Source organism: Pelophylax lessonae, assembly GCF_965119305.1.
Source record: "Pelophylax lessonae genome assembly, chromosome: 5".
Taxonomy (NCBI): Eukaryota; Metazoa; Chordata; class Amphibia; order Anura; family Ranidae; genus Pelophylax; species Pelophylax lessonae.
Window position 1 is genome coordinate 202,614,006 of NC_138772.1, and position 16,535 is coordinate 202,630,540.

General features: G+C 45.0%; 1 protein-coding gene across 1 annotated transcript in view; it reads left to right on the forward strand.

Moving 5' to 3' along the window:
• Window positions 1-10,343: 10,343 nt before the first annotated feature.
• SUGCT (succinyl-CoA:glutarate-CoA transferase) overlaps window positions 10,344-16,535 on the forward strand; it is a 1,523,809-nt gene continuing 1,517,617 nt past the window's right edge. Inside the window, exon 1 of the mRNA XM_082259511.1 lies at window positions 10,344-10,558. Coding sequence (XP_082115637.1) covers window positions 10,444-10,558 — 115 coding nt within the window. The 5' untranslated portion in view covers window positions 10,344-10,443. The remainder of the gene's footprint in view (window positions 10,559-16,535) is intronic.

The window sequence follows — 16,535 nt, forward strand, 5'->3', positions numbered from 1 at the left end:
TTACCAATTGTTTTCTAGGTTACTGTGGGTCCCAGCTGCCTTGAGATCATTGACAAGATTCTGCTATGTAGTTCTGGGCTGATTCCTCACCGTTCTCATGATCAATGAAACCCCACAAGGTGAGATCTTGCATGGAGCCCCAGACCAAGGGAGATTGACAGTTATTTTATATTTCTTCCATTTGCGAATAATCACATCAACTGTTGTCACTCTTTCACTAAACTGCTTGTTGATGGTCTTGTAGCCCATTCCAGAATTGTGTAGGTCTACAGTCTTGTCCCTGACATCCTTGGACAGCACTTTGGTCTTGGCCATGGTGGAGAGATTGGAATCTGATTGATTGCTTTTGTGGACAGGTTTCTTTTATACAGGTAACAAGCTGAGATTAGGAGCTCTCCCTTTAAGAGAGTGCTCCTAATCTCAGTTCATTACCTGTATTGAAGACACCTGGGAGCCAGAAATCTTGCTGATTTAGGCTGGGTTCACACTGGGGCGGCTTCAAAGTCGCCCGATTCTGAAGTCGTCCCGTGCAGCGCAACTTCAGCGTGGCTTGCAAACAACTTCTCTAATAGAAGTCAATGCAAGTTGCCCCCAAAGTAGTGCAGGAACCTTTTTCTAAGTCAGAGTGACTTGTATTGCTCCGATTAGAACGGTTCCATTGCACTGAATGGAGTGCGACTTAACAGGCGGCTAAGTCGCCTGATAAGTTGCCCCAGTGTGAACCGGGACTTCTAGGGGATCAAACACTTATTTAACTCATTAAAAAGCAAAATTAATTTGAAACTTTTTTAAATGTGTTTTTCTGGATATTTTTGTTTTTATCCTGTCTCTGTTAAAATAAACCTACCATTAAAATTAAAGACTGGTCATTTCTTTGTCGGTGGACAAACATACAAAATCAGCAGGCGATCAAATATTGATTTCCCGTACTGTATTACCTTTTACTAAGATTTTTTTGGACACTGGTGTGAGCACTTGTTTTAAAGTGGAACGCCACCCAAAAGAGGAAGCTCCGCTTATCTGACACCCCCCCCCCCCTCCGTTGCCACATGTGGCACCATTTTGGGTACCAGGTTTTGACAGTATTTGTAGCTGCTGACTTTTAATTTTTTACTGAAGGAGCCTGGACCTCCTCTTTAAAGTAGAACTATAGGCAAAAAATGTTTTTTTCAATTTTGGATAGAGCAAGGGAGGTTTATAACCCAGTAAGGTTTATTTGTACCATTGTGGAGATTTCCCTTCACTTCCTGTCCCATAACCAAACAGAAAGTGAGAGGAAATCCCTGCAAATTAAGTGAATTTTTTAAGGGGCCCTCAGGTCACCTTAAGTAGTGTGCTCATTGGAAGATTTCCCCTCTATTACTTTTCTGGGGACAACCCACAATTTGGGATTTTCATTTACTTTCACTTTCAATGCTAAAAGTAAACAGGACAAATAGAGAGGGAAAATCTCCTTAACAGGTGCACACACAGTAATAAAAACTGACAGGGGTTCTCATCCACAAGGACTTTATTCATAAGTAAAATAAATATTTTGCCTTTAGTTATATTTTACAGTGGTTCTTAACCCACTATACCAGGGATATGCAAACTGTGCCCTTCCAGATGTTGCAGAACTACAAGTCCCATGAGGCATAGCAAGACTCTGACAGCCACAAGCATGACACTCAGAGGCAGAGGCATTATGGGACTTGTAGTTTTGCAACAGCTGGAGGGCCACAGTTTGCATATCCCTGCACTATACTATGACCATGCTATCCCCACTGTTATATAATGTTATATAATGCTATGTGTTCACGTTCACGTGCCAATGCTGTATAAAAGAAATGCAGAATGCAGAATACCTATATAACAAACACTTCAGGCCCCTTTCACACTTATTTTACCGCGATTTTGCGGCACGATTTTGACGCGACTTTGCCGCGATTTTGAAAGCAATGGCTATGTCTATGGCTCAAAACACAATCAAATCGTGGCAAAGTAGTGCAGGAACTACTTTGAAGTCGGTGCGACTTCAAAACGCACTGATATGAATGGGGCTCATTGAAAATGATGTTAATGGTGGTGTTAATTTACTTGAGTATATTCATACATTTAATTATTTACAGATTATTTTATGTAAATGTATATCATTTAGCACAGAGAGGGTTTAGTCATTTTTTTCATGTTACCATACAGCGGTGTCATGCACTGCGTTGCTGTGCAGTTTGTTGCAATCCTGTACAGTGCGCTGCATGTCTACATTTGATTACAGCATGCTGTATTCTGCTTCGGTCCGGTCACCTGATCCCACGTGTCGGCCAGCGGAGGCCGCAGGGGGAGGAGAGGGCGCTCTGATAAAATAGCCTGGAGTGGTGACGTCACCCAAAGGCTTCTATTGCCCATCTGTTGTTGGTGTTCTCTCCTCTCCCCGGCTGCACCTCTGGGGACAGAGATTACATGACCATACTGAAGCGCCCTGAAAAAATGTAAAGCCTAGTACACGCTGTTAGAAAATCGGATGAAAATATCCGTATTCAGAACAATCATTTGTACACTGCTTTCGAGAGCCGCTATGGATTGTCCAGGCGAAAATTTCCAAAGGCACCCTGGGGTGCCTTGAAGTTTCTTCAGGGACGCCTTGGCAAAATTCCAAAAAATGTATACAAGCCAGGAGGTGGATCAAACCTGCTTTTTAGTTACATGAAGCCACGGGTTTTCATTATGTACCATTATGACTTTCTAGACACTGGCGTCCTAACAACCCAATGACGTCATCAGTTAAAAGTTAATAAGGAGGATGTTTGTTGCCTCCACAGCATCTTTTTTTGACCCTCCTTTGCCCCTCTCCCTCAGCACTGGTGTGACATTAGCTGACTAATGGAGAGAAATTGAGGGAGAAGAGAAACATTGGAATACTAGCCAGTACCAGTGTACAAAAGTGTATTTGCTTTAGAAGAATAAATCACCTCTAACTTTGGGTGTCCTACATGTGGATGTTGTTGCATTATGTGAAGCTATTAGAATAGTTTTTTACATTTTAGAATGGGGTGCCTCAAGACTGTCCATCATTTTTTTTTTTTTTTTATTTATTAAGGGTTTTTTTTAATTTTATTAACCACTTTACCACTGGAGGATTTTGCTGTCTTACGTCCAGGCCACTTTTTGCAATTCGGCGCTGTGCGACTTTAACTGACAATTGCGCGGTCGTGCGATGCCATACCCAAATATGTCCTTTTTTTCCCCACAAACGGAGCTTTCTTTTGGTGGTATTTGATCACCTGTGCGATTTTTACTTTTTGCGCTATAAACAAAAAAGAGCGTAAATTTTAAAAAAACAACAATATTTTTCACATTTTTTTCTATGAAATTCCCCCCAAAAAAATGTAAAAATCAAAATTTTTTTAATTTTTTGGCCAATTTGTTTTCTGCTACCTGTGTTTGGTAAAAAAAATCACAATAAGCGTATTTTGATTGGTTTGCGCAAAAGTTATTGCGTTTACTAACAAAGGGAAAGATTTCTGTAATTTTTGGTGTTTTTTTTTAAACGCGTAATGGCGGCGATCTGCGATTTTTTTGCGGGACTGCGACATTGCGGCGGACAGATCGGACCCTTGACTGACATTTTTGGGGGTACCAGTGACATTACTACAGTAATCAGTGCTATACATATGCACTGTTACTGTAAAAATGACACTGGCAGGGAAGGGGTTAATTTTATTGGAGAGGGAGGGGTTAATGTATGCCTGGTGCTTACTGACGTGTGTGGGGGGAGGTGACTGAGTGACACAAGGACAGATCCAGGGTTCAGCTATGTTGAACCCTGCAATCTGACCCTGCCTGTCACTTAGGAGATCCGCCCGCTTGTGTTTACACAAGCAGGCGGATCTCCACACTAGATCCCCGACGATCGGGGAAGAGCGGCGGCGATCGCCGCTGCTCCTCCCCTGGCCCGACTCCCACTGTGACTGAAAACAGCAGGAGCGAGCCTCCGGCGGCACGCGCGCGCCGCCGAGAAAGGGGAGTGTCTGACGACGTAGTACTACGTCGTCAGACGATAACGAGCCACTCTGCCGCAGTAATATTACTGCAGGCAGACGTAAAGTGGTTAAGGGTGTCTTGAAATTGTCCATAATTTTAAAGGGTGCCTCGACTGAAAAAAGGTTGAGAAACACTGTGCTAGACAATGAATGTAGCAATGTATATGGGAAGTCGCCCTCTGTCATCCAAGATTTTTCGGACCATTTTAGGCATTTTATTTTTAACATGGGATGAGGAAATGGAAAAATGTGAATAATTGTTTGACCAGTTTTCTAATTGTGTGTAGTGTACAAGGCTTAACCACTTCAATCAAGAGCTTTTTTTTTTGTGGTATTTAATCACTAATGGGTTTTTTATTTTTTGCTAAACAACTGAAAAAAAAAAGGCCGAAAATTGTTTTTAGTTGCTGTTATAAAATTTTCCAAATAAGTAATTTTTCTTCCTTGTTAATGTGCACTAAAGAGGATGCACTCAAGAGGTGGCACTGATGAGGTTGCACTGATAAGCTGCACTAATGAGGAGGTGCTGGTGAGGCTGCACTGATAGGCAGCACTGATGGGCAGTGATAAGCTGCACTGATGGCAACTGATAACCTGCACTGATAAGGGCACTGATGCCTTGATTATCAGTGTAAACTATGTACTGTCAGCCTTGCCGGTTATTGGCTCTCCTTTCCTCACATAGGGACAGCATGTGAGAGGAAAGGAATGCTGATAACTGGTAAATCTGTTTACATGTGATCAGCTGTAATTGGACACAGTGATCACATGGTAAAGGACCATTGTGATTGTCCCTTTAGTGCGATCTGCGATCAGCTGTGCCCCAAGGACACAGCAGTCACAGAGCATGGCCTATGTGCGCCCCAGGGGGCTTGGTTCCGGGAGGACGTTCATGGATGCCCTCCCAGAACTGGAGGGCCACGCTGTTGCCTGTAACATCTTTTCGGCTATACCGCGGGTGGTAAGGGGTTAAGTATATACATCTTTCTTACACAGGTCAGTCAATATAGGTGTTAGAAGGAGGAAAGAAGCATTTTAAGGTCTCATTTACACTGGACATTTTATCTGCTGCTCTTGGAGGCATTTGGTATTATTTTGTTCTGCCTCAAAATGCCTCTACATGTTTAGAGGAGTTTAGAGGCAGGGGCATTTAGAGACAGAAAAAAAACCTGCAAGTGCGTCAAGGAGCAGCATAATTTGGGCCAAAAAAAAAACGCTTGATGCTAGGCGCATTTAATGCTTGAGCGTTAATCAATTTCAATGGACAGAAAAAATCATTGTTCTGGCCAATAAAATGAATTAACTTTGATACACTTGACGTGCTTAAGCGTGTCACTCACGTTTACAAGTGTTTTTTCTGCCAAAACACTGCTGCCAGGAGGAAAGGCATCTAGGAGAGCTGGGCAAACTTCCAGTGTGCATGGGGCCAAAGATTAGTTAGGTTTACACTGGAACTCTGCTTTAAAGTGACTGTAAACCTCATACATGAAATATGATTAAAGCATATCCCTCTGTAGTGTGTACTTGTCTCGCTCTGGAGCATTAAGTGTAATTTCTATCTGCTGCTTCATTCCTCTGCCACTTCTGACAGGTTTTTCTGACAAGAGAAAGAAAGGTGACAGGGGAGGGCAGGTGCCTACAAGAGGCTTAACATGGCTTTCTGTTTACGTTTCACAGGAAAGGTGACAGGGGAGGGAGCTACAGCACACAGCCTGTGTGTAGGCAGTTGCCTACAAGAGTCTTAACATGCCTTCCTTAGTTTTTGTTTCTCCTGTCTGTGCTCCCGCCTTATGTTAACTGAGCCAACCAGGTGCAAAATGTTGCAATGTCTTGATTTTGCACTGTATCCTCAGGTTGACCTGTGAGTTGGAGTTAACCAGTCTGGAAGAGGTGATGATTTTCCTGCCATTTTCAACAAGGTTACCGCCCTTCTACAGGTCAACTAACATACAAGGGGCTGACTCCAAGCCCCTGGGAGAGCAGGAGCCTCCTGTAAAATGTATGCTGTTACTCTGTTGGAGTGATCACCCCTTTGGGAGTGGGGGCCCAATTGGGGTACCTGGTAAGGACCTTGATTCTGGAGATCCTCATGTACTAGGGTAGCTGCTAATCATGGACTTACTGCCTTCATACATTACTACCAATCATGGATTCTAAAGGAACTGGCACTAAATCGACTATTGCCTTAAAAGAGATTGCTTTATGAACTTGGCTTCTACCTAAGGTATGCACACTCTATGGGGCACTAGAAAACTTTGTATAGGAATTGTGTTTAGAAGGTCTTTTGAGAACTCTACTGTTATCAGCGTCTACCTAAATAAAGGATCTTTATTTGGTATCTTCCTTTGTCAGGTCCAAAGTTTCTTAAAGGGGTGCATGCAGGGCGTGAAACACAAAAGGTGACTGAGTTAAGCCTAGTATACATGGGCTGAATGTTGTCTGGCATCGGCCTGGCAAGTGTAAAAGCTGCGGAGCAAGAAAGTGAACCACTTGCCTACTGGGCACTTTTACCCCCTTCCTGCCCAGGCCAATTTTAAGCTTTTTTTTTCACACAAATAGAGCTTTCTTTTGGTGGTATTTAATCACCACTGGGTTTTTTATTTTTTGCTAAACAAATGAAAAAAGACTGAAAATGTTGAAAAAAAATTTTTTTTTTTCATACTTTGGTATAAAATGTTGCAAACAGGTAATTATTCTCATTCACTGATGTGCACTGATGAGGCTGCATTGATAGGCACTAATAGGCTGCACTGATGGGCATGGATGAGGCGGCACTGGTGGGTACTGATGGGCTGCACTGATGAGGCTGCACTGGTGGGCACTGATATGCTGCACTGATAGGTAGCACTGATGAGGCGGTACTGGTGGGCACTGATGAGGCTGCACTGATAGAATCTAATAGGCAGCACTGAAGGGCACTAATAAGTGGCACTGATAGGCAGCACTGATAGGTGGCACTGATGGTCACTAATAGGCAGCATTGATAGGCACTGATTGGCAGCACTGGTGGGCATGGATTGGCAGCACTGGTGGCACTGCACTGATAATCAGGACACTGATAATCATTGCCCTACTAATCAGTGCCAATGTCCCTTTAGCACAAGCTGGTTATTGGCTCTCTTCCTCTCTTCTCACACTGTCAGCGTGAGGAAAGAAAAGCCGATAACCGGCTTGTGTTTACATCCATGATCAGCTGTCATTGGACACAGCTGATCACGTGGTAAAAGGCAGCTGTGATTGGCCCTTTACCCTGATTTGTGATCAGCGATCACAGAGTGTGCCACCTGTCACGGGAGGAGACCCATGTACACCTTCCTGGCAAAGTAAGCCTGCGCTGTAGCCACCTTTCGGCTACAATGCAAGTGGTAAAGGGTTAACTGTGCAAGTGCTAGCCGCTGCTAAGCTGGAGCTCCCCCTTAATGTTAATTTCTCATGAAAGTAGCTGTGAACTTGCGCTGCAGGCATTAGTGGGTGCATCTCCTGAGGTGTTTATCTCCTGGGGCCAGTCACTTCACTGTGTATATGTAAGGGATTATATTGGTTGCCATGCACTGCTGCTCCATTTGCTGTCTCCTCCACTTTTAATAAATAGTGTGAAGGAAATGTAAGTCTTAGTGCCGGTTCACATTTGTGCGATGCGGGAACACTGCGAATATGCAGCGTGATCCCGCATTGCATCCGCACCTCTGGCAGTTCACACTGCCATATGCGATACGCAGGGGGTGTCAATTAAAAGTTAACGACACCCCCGGTTGTGATCGCATATCGCAGTGTGATCTGCAAGTTCGCACAGAATCGGATCGCACTAGTGTGAACCACCATGCGATCCGATTCTGCTGCGGATAAAAAAAAGCCTCATGTGTGAGTTTAGTGCGGATGCGGTGCAAATTCAGCCATACAAAGTGTATGGCTGAAATTCGCACCGCACATGAGATCGCATGTAATTTAGGAGCAGTGCGCTCCGAATTACATGGGATCTCCATAATCGCACTAATGTGAACCGGGGCTTAAAGTGTTACTAAACCCACAACTGTAAAATTAATCTGTATATGCAGTAAAGCAGGGGCATGACTACAGGGGTTGCAGTTGCAACCGGGCCCCATGCTCCAGGGGGCCTATGCGGCTCCCCTGTACACCTACATAGGAGGGGCAGCAGGGCGCAGCATGTAGAGAAATCACTGTCCTCCTTTTTCCTCCTGTAGCTGCAGGAGGAAAATGGAGGAGATTTGTTCCTCTGTATTCTGCCCCCGCCACTCCTCCTATCTAGTTTACTTGTGTTCTGCTGTCTCCGGGCCCCTGTGTGCTTCCCCGGCCCCCCCCCCCCTCCCCTCACTAGGCTCCCTTCCCTCTCCTGCCGGCTGCTGCAGGGGATATGTCACAATAGAGAACCAGGAAGGGTCGGTAAATATGTAATTTACCAGCTCCTTCCTTTTCTGAATGGACAGAGTCATAGTCAGTCACATTGTAAAGAAAAAAAAAATAGAATGATAAAAAATAATAAAATTAAAATACCAAAAAATAAAAACTACTGACATCAGTGTGTGAACTTCCAGGATCGCACAGGTCACACTTGCGTCCAGGCCCTTGCATTCCACCACCAGGAAGGGGGCCCACTGCAGAACTTGTGAAAGGATCCCGCTGCGGAACCGTAATAAAGGGCCCTGCAATGAGAGTAAAGGGCCCCAGGATGAAGGGAAGGGGTCAGGGGTCCGGGGGGGCCCTTCATGGTTTCTTACACCGGGGCCCTGAAGATTCTACTTGCGCCTCTGCAGTAAAGCATGATTGATATACTCACTGTGGAACCTAAGGGGTTAATCCTTTGCCATGTGTAAAAAGGCTGTTTGATGCTCCCCATCTTTTACTGTCCCCAATCCATCTCTTCATAGTACAGAGCCTTGGGGGGCACTCCGCACATGCTCAGTTTAGTGTGTATTGCTAGAGAGTATTTTTGGGGGGGGGGGTGCATGTGATCATCCCAGGGCCAGGGTCAGGGGTCTTGCAGCCTCATGGAACAGTCAGAGTAGAATAAGAACTCCTCTTACAAGCTTTAACCACTTTAAAACCGCTCACAGTAATATTACTGCGGCAGAGTGGTTCGTTATCGTCCAGCGACGTAGTATTAACGTTGTTGGACACTCCCCCTTCTGGGCGGCGCTTGCGCGCCGCCGGAGGCTCGCTCCCGCTGTTTTCATTCACAGCGGGAGTCGGGCCAGGGGAGGAGCAGCGGCGATCGCCGCTGCTCTTACCCGATCGTCGGGGATCGAGTCTCCCTGTCACTCCATAGTGACAGGGAGTGACAGATCGGACTGTTCAGCATAGCTGGACATCCGATCTGTCCATGACTCACACAGTCACCTCCCCCCCTACACGTCAGTAAGCACCAGGCATACATTAACCCCTCCCTCTCCAATAAAATTAACCCCTTCCCTGCCAGTGTCATTTTTACAGTAACAGTGCATATATATAGCACTGATTACTGCAGTAATGTCACTGGTACCCCCAAAAGTGTCAAAAATGTCAGTCAAGGGTCCGATCTGTCCGCCGCAATGTCGCAGTCCCGCAAAAAAAATCGCAGATCGCCGCCATTACGCGTTAAAAAAAAAACACCAAGAATGACAGAAATCTTTCCCTTTGTTAGTAAACGCACTAACTTTTGCGCAAACCAATCAAAATACGCTTATTGCGATTTTTTTTACCAAACATATGTAGCATAAAACAAATTGGCCAAAAATTTTTTAAAAAATTGTTTTTTACATCTTTTTTGGGGGGAATTTCATATAAAAAAATGTTAAAAATATTGTTATTTTTTCAAAATAAACGCTCTTTTTTTGTTTATAGCGCAAAAAGTAAAAATCGCACAGGTGATCAAATACCACCAAAAGAAAGCTCTGTTTGTGGGAAAAAAAGGACGTAAATTTCGTTTGGGTACGGCGTCGCACGACCGCGCAATTGTCAGTTGAAGTCGCACAGCGCCGAATCGCAAAAAGTGGCCTGGACGGAAGACAGCAAAATCGTCCGGTGGTAAAGTGGTTAACTAGGCACTGATAGAAGTCACAAGACTGCTATGTACTGCTGATGAGAAAAGGTATTTAGCAGTTTATTTTAATGAAAATAATTGCATTTCCATGTACTGTGTACTATGGGAGACCAGATATAATAAATGCAGGCTTTAGTAACACTTTAAGTAAGTTTGTTACTCTTCTCTTTGGACTTCTGTACTATCACACCTAGAGCACAGCTTCATTTCTGTCAATTAGTAACAGGCTGGCCATGTCTCCTCAGCCCAATGCCCCGCCCCTTTACTCCGCCCCGCCCCTTCTGCTCGCCCCCTCAGAGCTGGGACTCCGGTGTGCTCCGGGAAAGTCGCTGTGCTGTGCGCTGCGCTGCGTCAGAGTCTGCACTGCGCTCCATAGTAGAGGTAGTCATGCAGGTCGCCGCTCGTGTACTGGAGGCCTTGAGGAGGAGCCACAAGGGGGCGAGATGCGGAGCCTCCCTCTTCACCTCCTCCTTCACCCAGCGGAGGGGGCTCTCCCAGAGAGGTATACTGTCACACACGTCCTGCTTGTGGAGATGAGGGCTGTGCAGAGGATTAGTTGTGCTCTGGGCTGTACATTTACAATGGACGCTTTCTATGTTTAGTGACTGAAAGGAGGGCAATGAGCAGACTCATAGAGAAGCTCCTGCACACAGTTACAGCCCTGGGAAGTATATGTCCTTCACTTGTGTACTTCATATAGCCTGTAATCCTATAGAGGGGACTAAATATTCTCCTTCTGATGGGCAGTGCCCGGAAAAGGCCACCTAGAGCCAGGGCGAACATGCCAAACTTGTCCCCCCCAAGATCATAAAATATATGAGCATTATGTGTTAGCAACCCCTCCCCCCCAGGAAAAAAATCCTCCCCCCTCTTAGCACAAATACCCTCCAATTATCCCTACTGGCACAGATCTCCCCGGAAAAACGCACAAATCCCATCACCCCTCAACCAAATCACCTCTTCTAGCACAAACCCCACTAATCTCCCTTCCTAGCACAGATCCTCTTTCCCCGTCCCAACACAAATCCCCTCAAACCACCTTTCTAGCCCCCCACATTTCCCATTCCAGCATTCCCCTCTTACACCATGCTGCCCCCCCCCAATTCTCCCACCCAACACTAATCCCCCCCCCAAGTCCCGGGTCACACTTGTGTGATGCGGGAAGGCTGCGAATTCGCAGCCTGTTCCCGCATTGCAAACGCACATCTGGCAGTTCACACTGTCATATGCGATACGCAGGGGGTGTCAATTAAATGTTAACGACACCCCCAGTTTGATCGCATAAGGCAGTGCGATCTGACAGTTTGCACAGGATCGGATCGCACAAGTGTGAACCACTGTGCGATCCGATCCTGATGCGGCTGGAAAAAAGGGTCCTGTGCGTCTTTTGTGCGGGAGCACTGCGAATTTCAGCCATACAAAGTGTATGGCTGAATTCGCACCGCACATCCGATCGCATGTAATGAAGGAGCAGTGCGCTCCGAATTACATGCGATCTCCACACTCGCAAGAGTGTGAACCGGCCCTGAATCTCCTTGTGGTGCCTCACCCCCATAATCTCACATGATACCACAGTGCCCAGGGCAGCCGCCCCTCTTGAATGCCCCTTTTCCCAGCCCTGCACATGGGCCTTGAAAAAAGGCAGATGTGTTGCATTTTATGGGACTGTAGGCAGAACACTTAAGAAATACTTAAAACAAACTATAATTAAAAGAAATAACTTCACAAATTTTATTTGGATTTGAACTGGCCACGGCCCTTTATTTGCAATTAATATACAACAAGCAATGTAAGTATAAATACTATACACCAAACTTTAGTTAATATACCATATATACAACCAAGTGTATATATATATATATATATATATATATATATATATATATATATATAAATATATATAGCTTCGCTAAACAGCTCAAGCCAATAATAAACAATGAATAACAACTACATCCGAGAATGCACAATAAAAGGACCGTGACATGGGCGGGTGGGCGGGACAGTTGATTCCTCTGTCCCCGCCGGCGTCTGTTGAAATGATGACAGAGCAGGATCTATATAAATGCTTAGTACAGGGGGAAAAAAACGTTAATCCTGCCTAATGACCAATGAAAATGTCTATTATATTAAAAACTGATTAGCTCATTTCTCATTGGTCTGCCACAGTCCCATAGGTGTAGGTAGTGCAAATTATGCCCTCCCTCACCATTTATTACCGCTTCCCAAGCGCCTGTCGTTGCCACTCACAATGGTTAAAGCTTAGTTCCCTTTGTTTTTGTGTTTATTAAAAGTCAGCAGCTACAAAGTGTAGCTGCTGACTTTCAATAGACACTCACCTGTCCCAGGATTCATCCCTGGGTTCGCTCTCCTCTCCCTGGCGCCAGCATTAGAACTGTGGGCACCTGGCTCTGACAGCTTGCGGCTGAACACTGCGCTGCGCCTCCTCAATGGTCGGGCAATCTTCTGGGACCTGTGATGTGACCCAGAAGATTGCAGGTAAGGGGAGAGTAGAACTTCCGCTCGGATCACCTAGGCGGCCCGAACGGAAGTGGGAGTGGGTACCTGTAAAACTAGGTAGTGGCCCCCCTCCAAAAAAAAATGACATGGCAAAGGGGGGAGGGGATGCTTAGAGCGGACCAGTGGAACTTCCCCTTTTGGGTGGAGCTCCCCTTTAACCACTTAAGCCCCGGAAGATTTTACCCCCTTCCTGACCAGGTCCTATTTTGCGATTCGGCACTGCGTGACTTTAACGGACAATTGCGCGGTCGTGCGATGCTGTACCTAAACGAATTTGACGTCCTTTTTTTCCCCACAAACAGAACTTTCTTTTGGTGGTATTTGATCACCTGTGCGATTTTTTTTTTTTTTTTTTTTTTTTTGATTGTGCGCTATAAACAAAAAAAGAGCGACAATTTTGCAAAAATAACAATATTTTTCAAAATTTTTTATATGAAATTCCCCCAAAAAAACAGTAAAAATCAAAATTTTTTAACATTTTTGGCCAATTTGTTTTCTGCTACATATGTTTGGTAAAAAAAAATCGCAATAAGTGTATTTTGATTGGTTTGCGCAAAAGTTATTGCGTTTACTAACTACAGGAAAGATTTTTGTTGTTTTTTTTTTAACGAGTAACGGTGGCGATCTGCGATTTTTTTTTTCTTTTTTTTGCGGGACTGCGACATTGCGGCAGACAGATCGGACCCTTGACTGACATGTTTGACCCTTTAGAGGTACCAGTGACATTACTACAGTAATCAGTGCTATACATATGCACTGTTACTGTAAAAATGACACTGGCAGGGAAGGGTTTAACTTTATTGGAGAAGGAGGGGTTAAGTGTGTCCCTAGGGGCATGCTTCTTACTGTGCAGGGATGTGGCTTTTCATGTAACAGCAGAGATCTACGATCCTACATAGCAGTACCGTGTGATCTCTGCTGTTACACAGGGGAGAATGACAGGCGGCTTTGTTTACACTAGCCGCCTGCCTTTCTCCTTCTGTCCATAAACGAGCGGGAGCGGGGGCCTCCGGCGGCGCGCGCTCGCCCCCTATTGGCTCACAGGCGAGTGACGTACCCATACGTCACTTTGCCTGCATGGGGCTGATCACCGCAGTATATGTACTTGCGGCGGTCGGCAAGCGGTTAATACAAGGAGGATGTGGATATGTACACACAGCAGTGTTAAAGTTGTGGCGGTGCAAAAATCCTTTTCGGGCTTGTTTAGAAGCATGGTCTGCAGCTCCTTTGAAAAGTAATCCACACTCAGATCACTTTTCAGAGGCATTTGATGGGTAGTGAGGAGGCAATACAGTATACCACCTCCTCACTGCCTGATTTAAAGTGATTATAAAGCCTATTTTTTTTTTTTTTATAAAAATAGCAAACATGTCTATACTTACCTGCTCTGTGCAATGGTTTTGCACCGAGCAGCCCCGAATCTCTTCTTCTGGGTCCCCCACCAGTGCTCCATGCCCCTCTTCTTCATCAGGTGCCCCCACAGAAAGGTCCCTTTCCCTGGGGGCACTCATGCGTGCTCAATCCTGAGTCCTGCTGCTGTGTCCATTGACATAGACACTGACAGCATTGCTCAGCCGTGTCCCCAGCTCCCGTGTCACCAGATTTGATTGACAGCAGCAGCAGCCAATCACTCCCACTGCTATAAATCTGTCCAATGAGGAGAGTGACAGAGGCAGGAGTTGCTGGGCTCCTGTACATGGCTGGAACATATCGGGCTTAGGTAAAAAAAAAAAAAAGGGGGGCAGCTGCAGCACAGAAGGTTTTTCACCTTAATGCAAAGAATGCATTAAGGTGTAAAAGGCTTGAAAAACACTTTAAGGGCCGGTTCACACAAGATGCGAAGCAAATTCGCACCGCATCAAAATCGCAACCTGTTCATGCGAACTGATTGCAGAGTGTATGTTAAGTTAACGACACCCCACAATCAGTTTGCAAAACGCAGCATGAGTTGCAGAATCGGATCGTATGGGTGTGAACAGCCATTCGATCTGATTCCGGTGCGGACAAAAAAGGGTCCTGCATGAGTGTTTGGTCTCAATACAATCCAAATTCAGCCATACACTTTGTATGGCTGAAATCATGTTGCACAGACATCGCATGTGATCTGCACAGCAATGCGGTGCGAATCACATGCGATATCTGGCATCGCACTAGTGTGAACTTGCACAAATGCTTCATTACTGCAGAGCAATCACATGCGAGCGCCGACTACAGGGGGAGGAGTCCAGCGACGTAGGTCTACGTCGCTGGATGGAATCGAGCCACTTTGCCGCAGTACAGTCTCAGTGACTGGTCGGCAAGTGGCTAAGGTGCAGAAAGAAATGAGGGGAAAAAATGAATTGGAAAGCATCAAAAACGCATCAGAAACCTGTCAAAAATGCACATGCAGAAATGCTTCCAGAACTTATCCTGACTGCGTTCCTATGGTGTGAACTGGTCCTCAGTCAGCACTGTATGCTATAGCCCACATTGCTGTCAGTGTCAGTCTGATGACGGGAAAGTCTCCCCCACTGTCGGAATACAATAGCTCGACAGGGAGGATTCCCCCATCCACATCAAATGTGTGGATGAGGAATTAGAGAATATTATGTTCTGTAGCACACCCAAATTGATGAGCACTGATAGGTGGCACTATTGGGCATTGAGCACTGATTGGCAGCACTGATAGGTGGCACTGATGGACACTTATAGGCGGCATTGATGAGCACTAATTGGTGGCACTGATCAACTTCTTTCTGTCACCATGTGTGCATTAGTGATACACGCTCTTCTCACTTTATAGTGCTACGCTTCATAAATGTACTCCACCACCTAAAGTTGCTCTTACATCCAACATCACCAGCAGGGAAGTCCCAGAGTGAAAAACAATTCTAAAATTGTACAGTGGGTGCCGCTTTATGGCACATGGAAATGTAAGTGCATTGGCATTTGTTTTTGACTAGGAATTTTTCAACTAAACGTATTGCGCGATTATCGTGCTATCATTTTTTCATTGTGGGACTTCCCTGCTGGTGACATTGGATGTAAGAGCAAAGGAGGTGGGCGTCAAGTATACACTTACCTTAGGATTACCCACATAAGCTGTGAGGGTCCTAGTTTCCCAAAGATATCAGGTGAGTGGCCCCCCTTACATTAGGTGGTGGAGTACATTTATGAAGTGGAGCACTATAAAGTGTGAAGAGCGTGTATCACTAATGAACAAGTACTGACAGAAAGAAGTTAAATAGAAGATTGTTTCCTGTGTAGATATTTATCATTACAGGACTTTCACTTACTATCAATTTGATTGCGTGGACTTGTTTTTTATATTTTTTTTGCTTTGTATAGTGTTTATGATTATTAAAATAACATATATTATAATTTGAGGCTAGCGCCTCAACACATGGCTATATAAATCCTGCATCATAATAATAATAGTAATAGGGCTAACACTAGTATAAACTAGCCATTAGGGATATCTACACTTGAGTAGCCCTCTGAAAAGGAATCCACAGTGAATCACTTTTCAGAGGCAGCTGGGCACCTCCCTGCCACCTGTTTTAAATTGTAAGCATGCTGGACCATTCTGACAGGAGTTCAGCATTCAGCAACATTAATGCCCCGTACACACGTGCAGATTATCTGCAGACTTTTGTCTGCAGACTTACCTTTTCTATGTAGTGCAAGGGCCTGCCGGATTGCATACAAATTGAAAGTGTTTAGGTTTGACCTCATATTATATGGTTTTGGTAAGTCTGCAGACAAAAGTATGCAGATAATCTGCACGTGTGTACGGGGCATAAGATACATTGGGCTTCATTCACAGAATCAGATCGCATGTAGTATGTAGGTGTCTGGATTTCTTCAGAATAACAAAGTTTGTCACCCAGAGGGGAATGTTTTTTTTCTCAACAAAAGTGGAGTTGAGGTTTAAGGAATGTGTACTGGTTTTTAAGGAGTGGGCATCTGCCAGCATCCTTAAC